Here is a 22,194-nt window from a genome sequence, read left to right on the forward strand (position 1 = left end):
ACTGCTCTTCCCTAGGTGATATACCAACCCAAGCCAGCTTTCTAATTAATTTTATCTAAAATTAGAAACTTGGGGGAATTCTACAAAAAGGTACAGGTTTTTTTTTTCTTTTAGGAACCTGAAGAATACCAGTGATACTAGAAAGGGTACATTGGTTTCTAGCAAAAATGCGAAACATGTAAAAATCCATGTACTTCAGATGCAACCTAAGGATGTGGGCCGTAGAGAGCATAGCACGACTATTTCTCAGTTGGGTCGATTTTTACACTGTAGCTTTCTTCAGTGAATGATAGAGTTGGATGAATAAATACTGAATACATTTCCCCAAGGTTGTGCCAGGCCACGTGTCTGAAGATACACTGTGGTCCAGCAACCTTGTACAGATAAAAGATAACTCATTGTTATTTCACAAGCTTTAGGAGCTGGATCCAAGCTACCTTCCAGGCTTATCTCCTGTTCATTCCCTATAGCTGTGCGATGACCACACCAGTACACCTATGCTTTGGGGAAGCAGTGAATTCTATATTATTCCATACCTCTCTGCCTAAACGCATGGGGGTTTATGCATTCCTGTGCTATACTAACATGTTTATTCCTTTTGCTGACTTCTAGTCCTCACCTGGCACTTCTAATCTTAGTCATCCAACCTGTATGTATCCCAGATTCTGGCAGACTGTGGTTATCTCTGTTACTGAATTTTTCATACTGATCCATTTGTTCCTCACTAACTTGTTTTTTGGTGACGTTTTTGTGTCTATCCTCAAGGATAGAAACTGCAATGTCCCTGACCTTCTCTGCACCATGGTCTGTTTGGCACTGAGCGGACAATCAGTAAATATGAACAAATACACCTGTGTCAGATGGAGCAGTGCACATAGCTGCTTCTAAAACAAATGACTCTCCAGAGCTGTTTATCACAGCCTCCTGCCTGTCCTGGGACAATGGATGACACTGGAGAAACTGAATCAGAATCTCAGCCTCTGCTCTCACGTGGGGGTGACAGGAAGAACTTCCTATTCTCGTCTCACCTGGACATTGCAGCAAGATGTTCAGCTAGCAGGCCAGCATTGTGGAACAGTTGGCTAAGCCACTGCCTGCAATGTCACCATGCCATGTCAGAGTGCCAGTTTGAGTCCTGGCTACTCTACTTCCAATCCAGCTTCCTCCTAATTCTGGGAAAGAAGAGGGTGATGGCCAAAATACCAGGCCCCTGCCACCCATGTGGGAAACCAGGATGGAATTACAGGTTCCTGATTTTGGTTTGACCCAGCCCCAGCCTTTGTGGCCATTTTGGAGTGAACCAGCAGATAGAAGATGGATGGATCCCTTTCTCTCTCTCTCTCTCTCTCTCTCCTTTTTCTCTCTTTCACTCTGCTTTTTAAATAAATAAAATAACTCTTAAACATTTGAAGGGATGTGTGTTCAGAGGAGGTGCACATGTAAGAATGTCAATGGACAGAAAGGCTGGAATCAGACGGGAAGCCATTAGTAGTAGAAAGTGCTATGGCGTAGCAGGTAAAGTCACCGCCTGTAGTGCTGGCAACCCATATTGGCACTGGTTCAAGACCTGGCTGCTCCACTTCTGATCCAGCTCTCTGCTATGGCCTGGGAAAGCAGTGGAGGATGGCCCAAGTCCTTGGGACCCTGTACCTGCATAGGAGAACCAGAAGAAACTCCTGGCTCCTGCCTTCGGATTGGCACAGCTCCAACTGTTGTGGCCAATTGGGGAATGAACCAGCAGATGGAAGACCTCTCTCTCTCTCTCCTTCTCTTTGCTTCTCCTTCTTTCTCTGTATAACTCTGACTTTCAAATAAATAAATAAATCTAAAAATTAAAAAAGAAATTTCCAGAGAAGTCACATGATACCATGATCGTTCTCTGCCCCTTCTGGGTGCAGTAAACGAAGCCTTGTCCAATTAATCTGTAGGTCACAGAGACACCAAGGCAGTGTTCAAAAGACAGACATGATATAAAGAAGGTCTCCACCACAGGAAAAGAAATAGAGAGTGAAAATCAAGTCTTCAGCCAAGAAGGGAGTCAAAAACAGTGCTGAGTAAAAGAAACTTTCCCTGTCTTCAATTGAGAGAAGGAGAGGTAGAGAGAGAGGTCTTCCATCCACTGGTTCACTCCCCAGATAGCCGCAATGGCCAGAGCTGCACTGATCCAAATTCAGGAGCCAGGAGCTTCCTCCAGGTCTCCCACGTGAGTGCAGGGGCCCAAGGACTTGTGCCATCTTCTACTGCTTTCCCAGGCCATAGCAGAGAGCTGGATCTGAAGTGGAGCAGCCGGGACTAGAACCGGTGCCCATATAGGATGCTGGTGCTTCAGGCCAGGGCTTTAACCCACTGTGCCACAGCATCGGCCCCTTTACTTTACATTTAAGCTCCTATGTCAGCTCTTCCAATTACACACCACAGAATGAAGGTACTTCCCTTTGAGCCTGCATATCAGCAGAGAGTGTCTGATAACATATACAGTGAAGATGAACTCAGGGAGTCAAAGCACAAGTGAACCTCAGCTGATGGGAGCAGGGCACCTGAGGATATTTTCCTCTCAACACAGCCATTTAACACTTCCACGCCTACACACCTACATGCCTACCAAGCTTGTAGATGTCATTGTATTGTGATTCCTGCTCTTGAAAACATTCCTAGTTTTGGGATGCTTGCCACCCACAGGGAAGACTAGGATTAGGCTCCAGGTTCCTGGCTTCAATCAGGCTTGATCTGAGTGGTACAAGTGTTTGAGGATTGAACCAGCGGATGGAAGATTGGGAAGATCTCTCTATCTCACTCTCGCTCTCGCTCTCACTCTTGCTCTTTATATCTGTCTGCCTCCCTCTCTTTCAAAAACTCAATTGAAAAAGAAGAGAGCACTGAATTACGAGTAAAACATCAGTGAGAGAACTGGGGAAATGTCTGACTAATTACACACCCCTGTCTCTGTCAGTCCCTCCTCCAAGACTGTGCTTCACCTGTTACAGAAACACTACCTAGATTACAGAACTCAGTATCCCATTCCATTTCTTTAGAGTGGAAGGGGCAGGATATGTGGAGGTAATGGTGTGACCACATGCCTTTTTGTTATCCCCTCAGTTATGGCACCCAAAACACTAGAACTGGCCATCTCCAAGTTAAAAACCATCACAGCCATTAGGGAGCCTCTGTTCATATTGAATTTCTCATCTGCACCCTTCTCTCTGTAGGGAAATTTCACAGATCAGTGCATATGCTTTCTTCCACAAATGCAGAAAGTTCACAGTTCTCATTACCATCCGTCCTTGTCTGTGTCACAGTTGCAAAAGTGTGGAATATCCAGGCAACTCTCATCCAGGCCACATTCACACTGCTGGACCCCCGGAGGGGCATCTCCCCAGTACGGATGCCTTTCACTGGACCGCCCGACCCACCAGATGAATGGTGCTCCATCTGAAAAACAAGAAATTTCACAAGTCATGGAGAGGGTGTCACAGTGCTTGAAGATAGATATATATACATATATGTATAATATTATTCACACAAATACATGTAAACAATGATTTCATCAGAAGTATTTATCTTAGAGATTCTTCAAAACTTCATAAGCACCTAACTAAAGGAGTCCATTTTGTTGCAAAAACATTTTAAAATTCATGTGTAGTTTGTTCATGATATACATTTTTCATTAATTTGTCAAATCTCCATATAGGCATGAATATCAAAAATAATTTACATGAAAATAAAATTATCTTTTTTAAAAAAGATTGATTTATTGATTTGAAAGACAGAGTTACAGAGAGAGAAAGAGAGATGAGAAAGATTTTCCATCTGCTGGTTCACTCCCCAAATGGCTACAAAGGCCAGGCTAGGCTGATCCAAAGCCAGGAGCCAGGAGTTTTTTACACATCTTCCATGTGGGTGCAAGAGCCCAAGGACTAGGGCCATTTTCCACTGCTTTCCAAGGTGCATTAACAGGGAGCTGGATTGCAAGTTGAGCAGGTTGCCAGTATGGGATGCTGGTGGCAGCTTTACCCACTGCACAACATCAACCTCAATAAACTTATCTTTCAATTTAATTTTCCACAAACTGCTTGTTTCATTCTTTATTTGTTTATTTTACTTGTTTGAAAAGCAGAGGAGAGCGAGAGCTCCCATCTACTGGTTAATATCTTTACTATCTCCGCTGGCCACGACAGGCCAGGCTGAAGCCAGGACCTTAGAACTCAATCTAAACATTCCATGTCATCCTCCATTGTCTCCTAGGATACAGATTAGCGGGAAGTTGGAAACAGGAGCACTTGATATGTGAAGCAGATATCCCAAGAAATGTCTTCCACTATGCTAAGTGTTCACTTTTCTTTTGAAATGCTATTGTATAGTCAAATATTAATGAAAATGAAAGGATAACTAATTAATATTCTGACTACAACAGACCTTGTAAATTGGACTGGATTTTACACACACATGCGCACACACACACAGTAAATGCATGTATTTTAAAAAGTAATTTCCTTTCAAAAATTGTCAAAGACAAAACAACTGATCCAGGGCAAAGATCAACTAATGTCCTCAGTTTCTGGAAATGAATGAGGAGTGTGTAGAGAAAGGTGAGGGCAGTGTTGATTTAGATAAGAGGAGTGGTCTTGGGGCTGACGCTGTGGCACAGTGGCTCAACGCCCTGGCCTGAAGCGCTGGCAACTGGGGAGTGAACCATCGGATGGAAGACCTTTCTCCCTCTCTCTTTCTCTTCTCTCTCTGTGTAACTCTGACTTTCAAATAAATAAATAAATCTTTAAAAAAAAAAGAGGGGTGATCTTCACATTCTTTCCAGTGATTTTTATCATTATTAAGAACACTCAGAGCTACTCTATCTTCTGAATTTTTAAACAGAAATCAGAAATTTCAAGTTCAAACATACTGGGGAGAGGCCGGCACTGGTGAAGTGTGTAAAGTAGCCGCCTGCAGTGTCAGCATCCCATATGGGCACCAGTTCGAGTCCTGGCTGCTCCACTTCAGATCCAGCTCTCTGCTATGGCCTGGGAAAGCAGGAGCAGATGGCTCAAGTCCTTGGGCCCCTGCACCCGCATGGGAGACCCAGAAGAAGCTCCTGGCTCCTGACTTTGGATTGGCACAGCTCTGGCTGTTGTGACCATCTGGGGAGTGAACCAGCAGATGGAAGACCTCTCTCTCTCTCTACCTCTCTTTCTGTCTGTGTATAACTCTGACTTTCAAATAAATAAATAAATCTTAAAAAAAAGATACTGGGGAAAAATAGAAACACTGGGAAAGCCAACAATGCATGGTCCAAAGAATCCCTTGTAAAAGCCATTTTTAACCCCTGAAAACTGCTAAGCCCCTCTGCTTCCCAGTTAATAAAGTTAATTCATAATCATTTTGAGTCTCACCTTTGTCAATTTATTTCCTTACTACATTTAGTGAAACCTATGGAATTTTATTTTCTGATTTAACTTAGTTTAGTAGCTTAGAATTATCCTTCAAATACACAGGCAAAGAAAGAGGTCGAGTTGTTAGACACCACTGCTCAGTGTTAGGCCTGACTTCCCTTTAGTCATGGCTGTCTTGTTTATGTCGGTAAAAGGTTTATGTAAAAGGTGCATAAGATTTGTTGATTAAATTTAAAATGAAACAATTACTTAAGGATTTTTTTCATGATTTGCCATTTTAAAGTAATACTAACTCAAGATGTTATTGGTTTGAAATTTTGTCTAATCAAGATTTGATTTTATGCAAGGATCCCTGCCTACAAAAATATAATTTACAAGTAAGTTTACAAATATATAATATGTATATATTTAAATGATAGTCCCTCAAAAATATGACTGATGATCTACATATTTTAGCCATGATTCTAGGGACGAAAGATAAGTCACGTGCTTAAAAACCAAAACAAAGAAACAGGCAAAATGTGCCTGTTTGCAATAAGAAGAAACCAACACAATCATAATCAAATAATTTAGGAATTAGGAAGAAAACATATGAAAAAATATATATAGCAAGATAGGGGAATCAAGTATGCTGTCGAGAAAGATGTGTTGCACTTTCTTTAAAAAATTATTTTTTGAGCCGGCGCCGCGGCTCACTAGGCTAATCCTCTGCCTTGCGGCGCCAGCACACCGGGTTCTAGTCCCGGTCGGGGCACTGGATTCTGTCCCGGTTGCCCCCCTTCCAGGCCAGCTCTCTGCTGTGGACAGGGAGTGCAGTGGAGGATGGCCCAAGTGCTTGGGCCCTGCACCCCATGGGAGACCAGGAGAAGCACCTGGCTCTTGCCATCGCATCAGCGTGGTGCGCTGGCTGCAGCGCGCCGGCCGCGGTGACCATTGGAGGGTGAACCAACGGCAAAGGAAGACCTTTCTCTCTGTCTCTCTCTCTCACTGTCCACTCTGCCTGTCAAAAAAAATTATTTTTTTGAGAGGGAGAAAAGAAAGACAGAGATAAAGAAGATGCAGTCACAGCTCCCTCCACTAATTCACTCCCCAAATACCTACAAAAGCCAGGGCTGAACCAGCGCCAAAGCCAGGAGACAGGAATTCAAGCTAAGTCTCCCATATATGTGGCTTGGATGCAACTGCTTGAACATCACCTGCTGTCTCTCAAGACCTGTGTTGTTATGAAGCTGGAGTCATGAGCTACAGTTGAGAATTCAACCAGTCCTATATGCGACATGGGTGTCTTAACCACTACTCTAAATTTCTGCTCCCTGTGTTGCAATAATAGGAAAAGATAAATTCTTGGCAAGAATTGAAGAGATGAATAAGTCACTCATGGGCACCTGCAGTAAGGAATCAGTCAGGGGAAATGGGCAATGGGAAAACTATAAAGAAATCAGGACAATTTCTAAAACATATGTAGCCCAGATCTTAAACTTCTTTTCAAAATGCTGAGGAAGCACTAACAGGAAGCTTTAACAGGAAAAATCAAAATGGGCAACAGAAAGCAGGTAAAACAGAACTTCCATTACTCAGGGTGATTCATTCTCAGAGTTTCAAGCCAAAAGGTACTTTTAGCAAGACACTGGGCTGCCACAGATTCATGAACATGCAAGAAATGGGCTGTGACTTAGGCACAACCATGTGGCAAAACTGGACCCATGAGAGAATGCTGTCCAGCTGACAGCTCTTGAACAGCAAAGGCCAACAGCAGACTCAACTGAGGCAGATGAGCCACCGGCACCACAGCCATGACCCACCAAGGATATTGGAACAGTAAGCCCTAGAATTCCAATGACAGATGTGGCTGAGGCCACTGCACCCACACAGAGCCTGCTCCCCTCTCAGAGCTTCCTGCAGCTGGGTCTGATGGGTGAAGCACCTGCCATGTGCCTGAGTCCCAGCAGGAAGGGAACACTGGGGATCTGAATTCCAACTTCTTCACTGTAGAGTCAGGACTCACAGTATGAATTTCCCTAGTGCAGAACACTACTTAAGAGAATAAAAGCACAAAAAGATAAATACCATATATTCTCTCTGATGTGTGGTAGCTGATAGAGTCCCTAAAAGGCAATCTACAGGAGTGGAACTGGCCCCTTGAGATGCGATGATTTTGAGCAGCTCTTGTCTTGATTGTCAAGGAACAATGCTTTTCTTGTTGATTTGTTTCTCTTCTTTTTTTCTTTTTTCTTCACTACCTGGTAAACTCTCTACTTAGTGTAGAGTTAATCTTAAGAGTATAAAATAAAATGAAAACTGACCTTTGTAAAAAATAAGAATGGGAAAGGGAGAGGGAGAAGGAAGAAGGCTGGAGTATGGGCGGGAGGGAGGCAGAGGGAAGAAGTACCACGTTCCCAAAGTTGTATATATTATATGCATGAAGTTTGTATTCCTTAAATAAAATTTTTAAAAATTTAAGAAAAGACTAAAAGCAAGCATCAAATAGACAACTGTACTAGGAAACCAGACAGACAATAAGTGTAACTTAATTAATCAATACTTTAAATACTGAGATTCCATTTCTTCTATAAAATGAAGTCATTGGGGAATACTTCTATAAAATGAAGTCATTTTGCCTATTACCTTGATGGGGAAGCTTTTTATGCCTGGGGTCATTTGGATATTTATAACAGCATTTGCGGGCCATACAAAATTGTCAACTGGGGGGCGGCACTGTGGTGCAGCAGGTTAAAGTCCCTGCCTGCAACACTGGCATCCTATGTGGACAATAACTGGAGACCCGACTGTTCCACTTTCAGTCCAGCTCCCCGCTAATGTGCCTGGAAAAGCAGCAGAGGATGGTCCAAGTCCTTGGGCCCCTGCACCCACATGGGAGACCCAGAAGAAGCTCCTGGCTCTTGGTTCCTGGCTTCACGTTGACTCAGCTCCAGCTGTTGCAGCCATTTGGAGAGTGAACCAGTTGATGGAAGACCTCCCCCACCCCATCTCTATCTCTACCTCTCTTTGTAACTCTTTTTAAAGTCAATAAAATAAATCTTTTTTAAAAAAATATAAACTTAAAAATCAGCCTGCTGAAGATTTATTGAATTCCACATCCCTCCTATGGTTGCCTTGGCAAGCCAGAATCAGTGGTTTTGCCAGCCTTATTGGCCCACCGGCTGGATGTTCCCCAGCTCTGAGAAGACATGGTTAGGATGCTCAGATCACATGTAGGAGTGCCTGTGTTCAAGTCCTGGCTCTGCTGCTGATTCTAGCTCCTTGCTAATATGTACCCTGGAAGGTAGCAGGTATTGCCTCAATTGGTTGGGTTCCTGCCACCCATGTTGGAGGCGTGGATTGTGTTCCCAGCTCCTAGCTTTGGCGTGGCCCAGCCTCAGCCTGGGCAGGTATTTGGAATATGAGCCAGCAGATGAAAACACACACACACACTTTTCTATCCCTCTCTATAATCAATAAAAAAATAAAATTCTAAGAACATTAAAATGAGGTTATTAGGCATAGTGGGTAAATTTACTACCAGTGACACCAGCATACCATCTGGGCATAGGTTTGAATCCTGGCTGCTCCACTTCCCACCCAGTTCCCTGCTAATGTGCCTGGGAAATCAGTGGATGGTGGCCCAAGTGCTTGGTCCTCTGCACCCATGTGGAAGACCCAGATGGAGTGCCTGGCTCCGCTCCTGGGTTCAACCTAGTGCAACACAGGCAGTTGTGGCCATTTGGGGAGTAAACCAGCAGATAGAAACACACACACACACACTCTCTCTCTCTCCCTCCCTCCCTGTCTCCCTCTCTTCCTCTCTCCCTCTCTCCATCTCTCTCTCTTTCTCTTTTTCTCTGTAACTCTGCCTTTCCAAAAAATCTTAAAAAAATAAGTAAATAAAATAAAATGAGATTATTAATTCGAATACCTCTTTAGATACTTTTAAGAAACAAAATCTTCATGAGATGTGGGGGTGGAGAACAAGTTTGCTTTGCCAAGCAAGATGCCCTTTTGCTTCACCAGAACACAGAATGGGGAGAAATAGATTCACCTAATGGCTCCTTACATGCAATAGGACTGTTGGCAGTGAAAGGGATGTCCAAAGAATGCCCTAAGCTTGTGGGTCCTGAAGCCCTGGGGATTGTAGAGAAAAGAAAGCCCCTAAAATCAGACACAACCCCACCAGCCTGCATCACAAGGAGAGAGGACTTGGACCCCTGGGAGACCTCACCAGAACTCCCAGCAGCCATGAAGGTCAAGGAGAGGTGGCAGGGTTCAGTCGAAGGACATAGAAGTGATGACCTGGAAACTGCACTGCTTCTACATGCACTTGGAATTCCTGCTGTTTTGTGACTTCACACATACAAACATGGTCTGGGAAATTCCAGATTGCATGCATATTTTCTTCAAAAATCTTCCTAAGCAAAATTTCTCTTAGTGTGTACACAGTAAGCAATCACAGAAAGTGATGCCCTGTGTCAACACAAATAGAATGTCACAGAACAAAACTCCATCAACCTTGCCATGAGGCTTATACAAACAACCACAGGAAATACATCCTGGATCATGGGCACTGTTCTAAAATGCTCTACATGTATTTATCCCTTTTCAATTATGACTTTATGTCCTAGGAACCCTTCTGATTCATTTTACATATAAAGAAACTGAGGAAGAGAAGAGTGAAATAGCTGCTGGGTATCTGCACTGCTAGAAAGTTCAGGATGTGGGTTCGAATTCAGGTATTCTTGGCTAACAGTCTACGGACTTACTGCCCATATAATACCACTATGCTCTGTTTTGGAAGAAAATAATTCTTGGTTGAAAAACCTGAGGCCTTCAGCAAAACACTGTTCAATTTCAAATTTTCTTTTACATCACAATGAAAGTAACTTTTAATTTCAGGAGCCTCCTAAAAACCCTCACATATACAGATGTTTGCATCCCATAACAGAATGTGTGAGTTCAATACCCAACTTTGCTCCTGATTCCAGCTTTCTGCTGAGGGCACAAAGTGGTGATGGTTCAAGTAGCAGGGTTCTTGTCACCCACATTACATTCAGTGAAATGAAGACAATATAATCCGTAAGTAAACATCTCTGATCTATCACATATTTCCACATGTTAAGACTGCTCAGAGTTGAGCATTAGCATGGAGTTCTGGATTCTTTCCAGGGTTTCCCCACTGCAGGTTGCATAAAGGTCATCATGCATGTGTTTCACTTTGTTGCAAACAATATGTGCCCTGAGAGACACAGTTTATCCTCTGGCTGCCTTCTTCCCAAATACTCAATGTTTTTGTGAGTTTTCATGTCCATTTCCTAGGACTGGAATGGTTCCCCAGGCTGTGAAGTGGCCAGGGTGTTTGAAACATGAGTCAAAATACAGAATTTTGCAAGATCATTATTTAATCCACTTATCACACAGTGCGCTGCTCAAGAGTATATAGCTTTAGGTTTCTCCATAAAACTCCTTTGTGAGAGCTTTCCTCAGCCCAGTTCAACACCAAGAACCTCCCTCTCTCTTCATCAGTGTAAAGGTGAAGTCTAAAGATTTGCTCTGGGGCTGGTGCTACAGCACAGTGGGTTAAAGCTCCAGCCTGCAGTGCTGGCATCCCATACGGATGCCGGTTCAAGTCCCAGTTGCTTCTCTTTCAGTCCAACTCTCTGCTATAGTCTGGGAAAGCAGTAGAAGATGGCCCAAGTGACTTGGCCCCTGCACCCATGTGGGAGACCTGGAAGAAGCACCTAGCTCCTGGCTTCAAATCAGCTCAGCTCTGGCTGTTGCAGTAATTTGAGGAGTGAACCAGAGGAATGGAAGAGCTCGCTCTCTCGCTCTCGCTCACCCTCTCTCGCTCTCGCTCTACCTCTCCCTGTAACTTTTTCAAATAAATAAAAATAAATCTTAAAAAAAAATCTGCTCTCATTTTTCACTCTGTTTCCCCTGCAGTAACTTCTGGGTGTTATTTACCTGCCTTTTAGATGAACAGACAGGTTCTGGCTTTCTAATCACCCCCAATAAGATAAGGCCACACAAAGTTGAGGAAGAATTCTCATGATGGGGGCTGAGAAAGATAGAAATAAAAAATTGCATTTTACTGGGAAATATTATTAAGGGAATTGGAGTTTGAGAGGGGAGTACATGAGAGAGGGAGGAGGAGAGACAACAACACAGAGAAGAGACAGAGATAGAAATAAGGAAAAACAGACAAAGAAAGAGAAAGGGGAAGAAAGGAGTATCACATCCTCACTTGTGAGTTCAGAAATTTAAGATGAGAGGTGGTATTTGGTGCATCAGATAAGATGCTGGGGCGTGGGGGGTGTGCTATGGTACAGTAGGCTAACCCTCTGCCTGCACTGTCGATGTCCCATATGGATGCCGATTCATTACCCAGCTGCTCCTCTTCCCATCCAGCTCTCCGCTTGTGGCCTGGGAAAGCAATGGAAGGTGGCCAAGTCCCTGGGCCCCTGCACCCATGTGGGAGACTCAGAGAAGCTTCTGGCTCCTGGCTTTGGATTGACCAGCTCTAGCTGTTGTGGCTATTTGGGAAGTGAACCAGGGTTGGAAGACCTTTCTCTCTGTCTCTCCTCCCAACCCCATCTATAACTCTGCCTCAAACAAATAAATAAATAAAAAGTTTTTTTTTTTTTTTTAAGATGCTATTTGGCACATTCTCATCCTGTCTCTTAGGGTCTGGCTCAGCTTTCCCAGCCTCTGGCTAATGTAACACCTTTTTTAGAAATTTATTTATTTGAGTGGTGGTATGAGAGAGAGATCTTTCATCCTCTGACGCACTCTCCAAATGCCTGCAGCAGCAGGGACAAAGCCCGGCTGAAGTCAGGAGCCAAGAACTTCATATGATTCTCCCCTGTGGGTGGCAGGAACCCATGTCTTGGATTATCATTGGCTGCCTTTCCAGGCTCATTAACAGGAAGCTGGACCTGAAGCAGAGGAGCTGGGACTGGAACCAGCACTCTGATATGGGGTGCACGTGTCGTAATTAAGTGGTGATTAAGTCCTCTGTACCAGAACGCCTGGCCCTAATGGCCACTCCGTGAGGCAGAAGGCCACTGCTCAAGCAGTGAATTCCTTACAACCACATGAATTCCCAGATCCTAGATTCAGCCTGACCCATCCTGATTGTTACGGATATATTGAGAGTGAATAAATGAATGGAAGTTCTCTCTCTCCCTCTCTCTCTCTCTCTCCTCTTATCTCTGTCTCTCCCTGTGTTTTTAAAATTAAAAAAAAAAAGTGAATCTAAAAGTTTGAGACCACAACAAATCCTTTATGAAGTGTTTTAAAAGTTATTATATTTAATTTCAAAATATAACAACTGATGGTAGTTTGCTAGTAAGTACCTAGGCATACCATCCTATTTCTAAGTTTTCCTCAAATGGAATCTTCATATAATATGTATAGGAAAATGTTTTTAGGAAAGAAAATATTTTATAGATGTACTAAGCATAAACTCAATATATACATACTTAGTTCAAATTATGATTTTGGGGGGGCCAGTGTTATGGCATGATTGGTAAAACCATCACCTGCAATCCTGCAATGCCAGCATCCCATATGGGTGCCAGTTCATTTCCCAGTTGCTCCATTTTCCACCCAGGTCCCTGCTAATGCACCTGGAAAGACAGTAGAAGATGGCACAAGTACTAGAGCCCCTGCCACCCAAATGGGAGATCCAGATGAAGCTCCTAGCTACTGGTTTAAGCCAGCCCAGTGCTATCATTGCAAACAACTGGGCTATCTTCCTCTTTCTCTCTCTCTTTAACTCTGACTTTCAAAATAAATAAATAAATCTTTAAAAAAGTAATTTTTAAAAAATTGTGATTCATCTAGTAGAAGAAATTCAGGAGAATTCCATATGGCAGTTTAGTTGCACAATTTTCTGGCTTAATCCCTTGGAGCTGGTGAACAGAATTCAGATTAAATTCAGATTAGAGATCCTTCTTTCATGTTGCAATTGTTAGTCTTGACATCCTGAAAAGCAGTAAGCAGAACAGTTTCCCAGGGATAACCACGCCACAGCCAAGAAAACTTGGGCTGCTCCCAGTGCTCTGAGCAGTCCAAGCATTATCCCAAACAACACCAGAATGGAGCCTGGAAGTTCTGTAAACAGAGACAGTGCTGTAAACAGACACATTGAACTGCTGTTGTGGTGGTTGTTTTTGTTTTCACTTATTTTCTCTCCAATTTCAGAGGTAAAGTATGCTCATGGTATTAGATTCTGGTAAACTCAATATGCCCATGGGAAGAGTTTGCACTCCCCTTTTTCACAATTTCAGAGAGGCTTTCATTGATCAGCAAATAGGTGTGACAGTGACTTCATGGGCAAGCAGATATCCACGGCCCACAGGTGTAAGGCTTGATCTTGCTGCCTGCTCTGCCAATGGGATGTGGACCCAAATGATAGTCAATCCATTTCAGTCTAGTCCTGAAGACACATGCATGCTTCCACTTGCTCCAGGAAGCTTCTCTTATGTGACTGTAAGAATATTCCCTGGTAAGCCATTGCCTCTCCAGCTTAGACTACTGAATCTTGCACACCATGTATGCACTCATTCCAGTGAACACACAGGCAGTGAGGAAGAGAATAAAGACTGAATGTTGTATGCCACTGAGCTTTAGCAGGTGGCTAGATAGCACTACTCTGACAATAACTGACACAACACAAATGACAGTGGTGAGAGTGTGGCCTAGCAATGAAGAATATGGCTAAGACTCATGGGTGGACGTTCAGCACAGAGGTTAAAATGCCGCTGGGAGGCCTACATCCCATATCAGAGTGCCTGGGCTTGAGTCCCGACTCTGCTTCTGATATAGCTTCCTGCTAATTTATGCTCTGCAGGGTAGCTGGTGATGGCTCAATAATTGGGTTCCTGAGACCCATGTGAAAGACCTGGATTAAATTCTAAGGCACTGGCTTCGGCCTGGCCTAGTCCTAGCTGTTGTGGGCATGTGGGGAGAGAACCAGTGGCAAGAGGATCTCTGTCACTCTTTTGCTCTTTGCCTTTCAAATAAATAAAACTTTTTTAATTAAAAAATGATACCTGGTCCCACAGCTGAGTGCATAGTTTTGACACCCCGCTTTGCCTACCAATTCCAGCTTACTCTAAGAGGTCACAGTGATGGCTCAAGTTTAAAGATTTGTTTATTTGAAAGGCCGAGACACCCACACACACAGACACAGACCACACACACACAGAGAGAGAGAGAGAAAGAGAGAGAGAGAGCTTCTTTTCCATCCACTGGTCATTCCCTAAACATCCCTGACAGCCAGAGCTGCATCACGCCAAAGCCAACAGACAAAAACTCCATCCATGACTCCCACATGGGCAACAAGGATGCAAGTACTGGGCCATTACTGCTGCCTCCCATATACATTAGCAAGAAGTTGCATTGGAAGCACAGAGTAGCAGGGACTCAAAACAGGCTCTCCAATATGGGACGCTGACATTCAAGCAGTGGCTTAACTCCCTGTGCCACAATCCCCGCCCCTACACTTATCTTTTAATTGCATTTTCCACACACTTGTTGATGTCCCCTTGTCTACAATCTTGCTTTTTAAATAGAATATCATTACTCAGGAAACACAGAGTCCACAAGAAAAACAACCTCATCCACATCAGAAAATAATGGCAGACATTCATCAAAGTCAACCTGGTTCTTGCTCCTTGCTGGTCAGGATCATTAACTCAAAACCTGCATCTAGAGTGTGATGCTGAGCTGGTCAGTGACATTAGGAATTAACATTTTTATAATGTTGTCCCACGCTGTCTTCTCCCTGCCTGTGTAATTGAAGCGAGCCAAAAGAGAGAAGTGGAAGCAGAAAAGATTAATAATTCTTACTCTCAAAACAAATGATAAAAGGCACTTTGATGGGGTCATTTAAAGCTGCATGAGACAAAGCTCTTGAGAATGGACCACAGGGATCTTTCATGGTTAGACAAAGAGGGGACACATGATTTAATTTAAATGACTCTGTTTGAATTGTTCAAGGTTTTGTAGTGGAATATAATAATACATTTCATTTTGAATACATACACACACATTTCTTTTTCTGAAGTGCTGCAATGAATTAAAGCAAAGTTAGATGACTTGTTCAAAGTCAAACATTAAGAGGCCAGTGATGCTATGCAGTGGATTAAGCTGCCACTTGGGACACCAGTGTCCCAACTCACAGTGCCTGAGATGTATTCCAGGTTGCTCTTCCAAACCAGCTTTCTTGCTAATATGCACGCTGGGAGGCAGTAGGTGATGGTTCAAGTATTTTGGCTTCTGCCACTCAGGTGGGAAACTCAGAAGCCATTCCTAGCTCCTGGCTCCAGCCTGGCCCAGTCCTAGCTTTTGTGGGCATTTGGGATTTAATCAGCAGCTGGAAGATCTTTGTTTCTTGGTCTCTGCCTCCATCATTCTCTCTGTTATTCTGCCTTTCAAATAAATAATTTTTAATAATTTAAAATTTCACATAGTACGCAAGAGCAAAGCTAAGCTCGAAGCTCTAGGCCCCCAAGGCATGGTTCCTGTCCTAAACATTTATTTTCACAAAGACCTACTGACCTTCTTCTGTTTAAGTGTGCTAGGAACACAAAGAGATCGTGATAGAAATAATGTGAGACTCAGAGATGAAAATGGGCATTTAGAGACACAGTAATTAATCAATGGGCACTGGACATAGTGAAGTATGAATAACTTAGTCTTGGAGTAGCATCTTTGGGGCAGCACACAAGTTCTCTGATAAGACTAACTTGACAATAATAGTCTCCAAATGCTTGAGCCACAGGAATAGAGGAGGCCTCCCCAAGCTACATCGAACTGTGATGTGAAAAAAAACAAAAAAAACAAAGAACCCTCTATAGTGCTAAGCCACAGAGATAGGGCATATTTATTACTATAGAATAACTTAACCTAATAAAAATAATATCTAATAAATCTAATAAAAATAATAAAAATTAATGAGAGTTGAAAAATAAAATATCTGATGTTTAATAGTCATAGAAATAAACAATGTCAATAATCTAGATATTAAACCTACCATGTGTACTCATACTAGTGATACCCAGGAAAAAAGCATTAGGCATTTATTAAGCACTTAAAGTATTCTAGGCAATTTCCTGCACTTCTTTAAAAAAGATTTATTTATTTAAAAGGCAGAGTGACAGAAAGAGAGAGACAGAGACAGAGACAGAGAGATTTTTCCATCTGCTGGCTTACTCTCCAAATGGCTACAACAGCTGGCCTGGGCCAGATTGAAGTCAGGACCCAAGATTCTATCCTCATATCACACATGGGTGGCAGAGGCCTAATATTCTGGCCAACTTCCACTGCTTTCCCAGGAGCATTAGTAGGGAGCTGCATAGAAAGTGGATCATTTGGGACTCAAACTGGTGCTCTGATATGTGATGCTGGCATCCTGGGCTTCAGATTAACCCATTGGACTGCAACACAAGTTTCCTATACTTCTAATGGTCTTGTTCATTCAGTCAAAACTGCAGTCATGCAAAGTGAACACTTGTACTTCCATTTGCAGACGACAAAGCAAAGACATGGAGAGAGAAGACATTACTTGCCCAGGGAATGCAGAGGGTAAATAAGAGTCTCTCAAGTACCAGTGGTCTTTGTGGAGGTGACTACAATAGAATGAAAGTAAAATGCCTGCCTTCATTGTTGACCTGTTCCTCAAAAGTTAGAATTATATGCTCAAGAGGAATTATAAAGTTAGAATTATATATTCAAGGGGGACTTATAAACATACTTCAGGTGATTTAGATACGGCCTGGTCCAGCTCTTGGCTGTTGCAGGCATTTGGTTGGGAATCAGTAGATAGGCATCCTGTGTGTGTGTGTGCGCGCGCGTGTGTGTGTGTCTGTCTTGCAAATAAATTAAAAAGTAAAAAAGAATTTTAAAGAACAAATTAAATCCAAACTCCTTATGAATGCTCATAAGACCCTAGATGTCTAGCACCTGCAGATTTCCAGTCTTACTGCTCCACAGCTCTGGCCCACTCACCACATTCCCGCTGCCCTTGACTTCTCGCCAGCCCCTGAGCACGTGCTCCTGGATTTGCATTTGGGCCCAGTCCCTCTTCCCACAGCACCAATGATGTTCTATCGTTGGATGCTGGAATTATGTCTCATCTCCTCCTGTGGGTCCTATCAAAAGTCCTTCAAATCACTCAGATGTGTTCTTAGGTGTCCTTACTACCAACTGGTAGTAATTTTGCTTTTTTATTTATTTGGTTTTTAATTCTTTTTTATTTATATAAGATGAACACCTTTTAAGCATTTCATATATACAGATTGAAGAGTATAACGATACCCTCTCTTCTCCTCCGTTTCTTTTTTTTCTTTTAATTTTTACAATGACACACTTTAAGTTTATTTTATAATTACAAGTTAAACCCTCTACCAAATAAAACAATCAACAAGTACTTAGAGTTAGTGGAAAAACCACTGTTCCTCAAGAGTATAAGCCAGTCCCAAAAAGAGAAATACCGTATGTTTTCCCTAATTTGTAGTAATTAATATACACAGCACAAAAATGTATATGAATGAATTTGACATTTTGAGATTTGATTATTTTTATAGCCCTTGTATACACACTTGTTTATTTGTTTTTGCTTAACATATTCATATATCTCTCATCATTGGAATTAGCGCAAAAAGTTTTATTTACCTCTTGCTCTGACCATATACACAGAATACGGGGTGATACCTGGTTTCCACAGGGGGCTAAATACGCTTACTGAGTGAGCAAATGCCTGACAAGATACAGAAACATCTGCCCAAACATTTTCCACATCTGACACTGAAACACAACAAAACAAAAAAGCACAGCTTGTTGCAGAAATGTACATGATCATGATGCCTCCAATCATGATAGAAGTAAACAGTAGTCCCACCTTATCATTATATCACCTTCTCCCTAAAGGAAATCACTTAACTTTTGACTACAACTGACTTCAGAGGAGCCAGGTGTGTTGGCAGGTGGATGGGTAACTACCGATTGGCTGAAGATCCGTGCCCAGGGTGAACTCTCATGGCCCAGCTGCAGCCACAGGTAAGGATCTACACAAAGGCAGCAGCTGTGTCCTCAACTTCCCCAGCATGTGATGAATATGTATAAGTTCTCTGAAATCCAATTCTGTAGAACTCATAACTCCTTGTTACTTAGAGAGATAGGTTTTTGTTTAAGGGTTCTCCTCACTCCTGGCTTGTCTAGCCCATTGGTTTTTCCTTCTGCTCTTGGCTCAAACAATTGTTTTCACGTCTCCATTGACATTCACAGGAGACAAGAATCCTTGGGTATTCTGGATTATTGTGATTGGGGAATATGTGTCAATATCTCCAGAGGATGCCTGAAATCAAAATAGTAGCAAACCCTATATATCCTCATGTACTGTGTCATCTCTCTCTCTCTCTCTCTCGCTCTGTATATATATATATATATATATACACACACACACACACACACACACACAGGAAACTTCAAAAAGTTTGTGGAAATTTAAATTGAATGATACATTTACTTTGGTGCAAAAAAATTCTGGAAGTCATGCACAGCTTTGTTTTTAATAATACACGTTTTCCACAAACCTTTGCCAGAATCCTCATATATATTCATATGATAATGTTCAATGTATGTAATTATGATAATATCTAATTTATAAATTATTTTAATACAGTAACAATGCAAAGTAATGGAACAAATATAACAGTGTACTGTAACTAAAGAGATTTTATCACAGTTGTGATAAATTGGTGCACAATTTATCTGAAATTTTCCATTGATTTTTTTGGGGGGGTGTTATTGATGATAGATAACCAAAATCCCACCAAGTAGGATACTAGGCTATTAATTTGTCTTTGGAATTTTAGGCCCTCTTAAAGACCTCAAACACTTTTGCCAGTTTAGTGACAGATCCAGGTGATAACTATTATAAGGGAAGGAAAATTTCCCCTCTACCCTCCAAAGGTTCCTTGGAAAAAACTGACAAAGATTTCCTAGGAGAAAAACCATACACATATATTAACATGCAAAGGAGAGATACAGCACAGGGGAGAATCCCAGGGGTGTGATTACTCACACTACTTAACATTATTCAGAAACTGATAGGCCCTTTTCTGTAAGGGGAGGGAATGAATGGGGATCATCCACATTTGGAAGGCTTGTATAGGATAATGAGGGGAATGAATGGGCCCCAGAGACAGTCTCTTTGAAATGTGAATGAGCCCAAGGGACAGACAACACCGTGTATTGAAAGCTGGTACAGGTATAGCTCTGTTCCTCAATCTTTTCTGAAACTGAAAACCAGGACTTCAGGGTGAGGATGGAGGGCTACTGTGTTCCTTTTGCAACCTGGTCTGAACACGGACAAGGGAATTCCACAGAGAGCCTTTCCCTGATATGGGTGGGGAGAAGAGGAAGATTGTTCTAAAGTTCTTAATTTTCTTTAGCTCAAATAACTTAGCATTCCAAACAAAAAGCCCATTTTGGGGGTATTGCTCTCTGAGCCCCAGCACTATTAAAACCTTGGATTAAGTGCTTACCCTTAAGTGTGGTGTAGGAGACCAGCACAGGTAAAGGTGTTCACACAGCAATGAATTCGTACATTCAATAAAATAACAGGAAGCATCTGCATTGTCAAAACACTGCCCTGGTTAGAAAATAGCTTACAAAGTAGCATGAGTCCTGCCATCAACACTCTCACATTGTAATAGATGAGAAGACATATTAATATGTTTTTATGCAAATTAGAATGAAATGAACTTGAAGTAGAATTTTAAGCAACATGTGGAAAATCAGGTGTATGTGAGGGTGTTAACTAGTTTTTGGTGGAAATTACAGGTCCTGGGGAAAAATCTGAAGTCTTTCCTATTATGACGACATCTCCTACTTCTGTTTTCTAGGAGTAAAATGAAATTGGATTTCCATGCCACTGGCATGCAAAACAAAGTCTGCAAAACTTATCTCATTCAACCTTCCTAACAACTTGGAAAATTTTTCATTTTTATTTTACAGATAAAGAAATAAAAACAAACAACAGGGTTAGTGAATACTCTAGGAATAAACAAAAAGACTTGAATTTCAATCTTAGAAATCCAAACCTCAGTAATATTTTTACTATATCATATGAAACCTGATCCTATGAAAAATGGGTATCTTAAGTCTGTTTCTTGGATCAGTGTTGTCAGAGTATGCATCAACTGATCATTACATTGGGAAGACTGTATATGTCTGTTGAGTATGTATTCCCAGGTCTCTTGGAGAGATTCCCAACTGCATTGTCCTTCCATTTATTTTTTCTATTAATTTACACACACACAAAAAACAGAGAAGTAAAAAACACCTGCAGAAATAAACTTTTTAATAAACACAATTTCTTCCATGAAGTTAATTTTTCCTGAATTCATACATTGCTGCTTCAAAGCTACCTGAGGATTTGACAGGCAAGTCATGTTTACCAAGAGCCAACTGAAATTTCTCTTTAGAAATCGTAGGTCAAGATTTCTCAAACTGTAGCTTCTGGTCATTTGAGTCAGAACGAACTGGGATGTTCAGAAGAATACAGGCTCATGGAACTTCCTTGGACACTTAGGTGGTCAGATACAAGATTTCGCGCTTCTATCATATTCACCAAGGGACACTTACATTTTGTCATAAATTTTATACCCTAAACCTTTAGAATCAATGCATACAAGGTTTTCAAACCAAACCCTTCTGAAAGTACTTTGGACATAGATGCTAGATACTATCAAGTCCTAGACTCCCACGATCTCCCAGCCTCCCTCCCTTGACTTAAAGTTTCCCTGTCCTGCTTTTCTAATTGCAAATCTACCTTTTATTAAAGTTGGCTCAGTGAATTAGAGGAGTGGTGCAGCCAGCCCTGCAAGAATCCTAATTACAGGGCTCATGAGGACATTTATTCTCCATGTAGCTAACATCGTTTTTTTTCTTTGTGCTTTTTTATTTATTTATTTTTTCAACTTTTATTTAATAAATATAAATTTCCAAAGTACAACTTTTGAATTACAGTAGCTTTTCCCTGATAACCTCCCTCCCACCTGCAATCAGCCCATCTCCCACTCCCTCTCCCATCCATTCTTCATCAAGATTCAGTTTCAATTACCTTTATATACAGAAGATCAACTTAGTATATACTAAGTAAAGACTTCAACAGACTGCACCCACAAAGACACACAAGTATAAAGTACTGTTTGAGTAGTAGTTTTACTGTTAATTCACATAGTACAACACATTAAGGACAGAGGTCCTACATGGGGAGCAGGTGCACAGTGACTCCCTTTGTTGATTTAACAATTGACATTCTTATTTATGACATTAGTAATCACCGGAGGCTCTTGTCATGAGCTGCCAAGGCTATGGAAGCCTCTTGAGTTCACCAACTCCAATCTTATTTAGACAAGGCCATATTCAAAATGGAAGTTCTCTCTTCCCTTCAGAGAAAGGTACCTCCTTCTTTGATGGCCCGTTCTTTCCACCGGGATCTCACTCACAGAGATCTTTCATTTAGGTCATTTTTTTTCCAGAGTGTCTTGGCTTTCCATGCCTGAAATACTCCCATGGGCTTTTTAGTCAAATCTGAATGCCTTAAGGGCTGATTCTGAGGCCAGAGTGCTGCTTAGGCATTTGCCATTCTATGAGTCTTCTATGTATCCTGCTTCCCATCTAGGATATTCTCTGCTTTTTAATTCTACCAATTATTATTCGCAGACACTGGTCTTATTTATGTAATCCCTTTGACAATCCTATCTTTTTGATCAATTATGAACTTAAATTGATCACTTTAACAAGT

The 22,194-nt window shown here is 41.8% G+C and overlaps 1 protein-coding gene across 2 annotated transcripts in view; it reads right to left on the bottom strand.

The window, feature by feature from the left end:
- Nucleotides 1-22,194, bottom strand: part of CNTNAP5 (contactin associated protein family member 5) — a 991,178-nt gene that overhangs the window by 178,351 nt on the left and 790,633 nt on the right. For both annotated transcript variants that reach the window (XM_051848810.3, XM_089329361.1), the window contains exon 14: nt 3,273-3,429. In XM_051848810.3, coding sequence (XP_051704770.3) covers nt 3,273-3,429 — 157 coding nt within the window. The remainder of the gene's footprint in view (nt 1-3,272; nt 3,430-22,194) is intronic.

The sequence above is a fragment of the Oryctolagus cuniculus genome, chromosome 3 (genome assembly GCF_051225735.1).
Source record: "Oryctolagus cuniculus isolate XC-2025 breed Fujian yellow rabbit chromosome 3, ASM5122573v1, whole genome shotgun sequence".
Classification (NCBI taxonomy): domain Eukaryota; kingdom Metazoa; phylum Chordata; class Mammalia; order Lagomorpha; family Leporidae; genus Oryctolagus; species Oryctolagus cuniculus.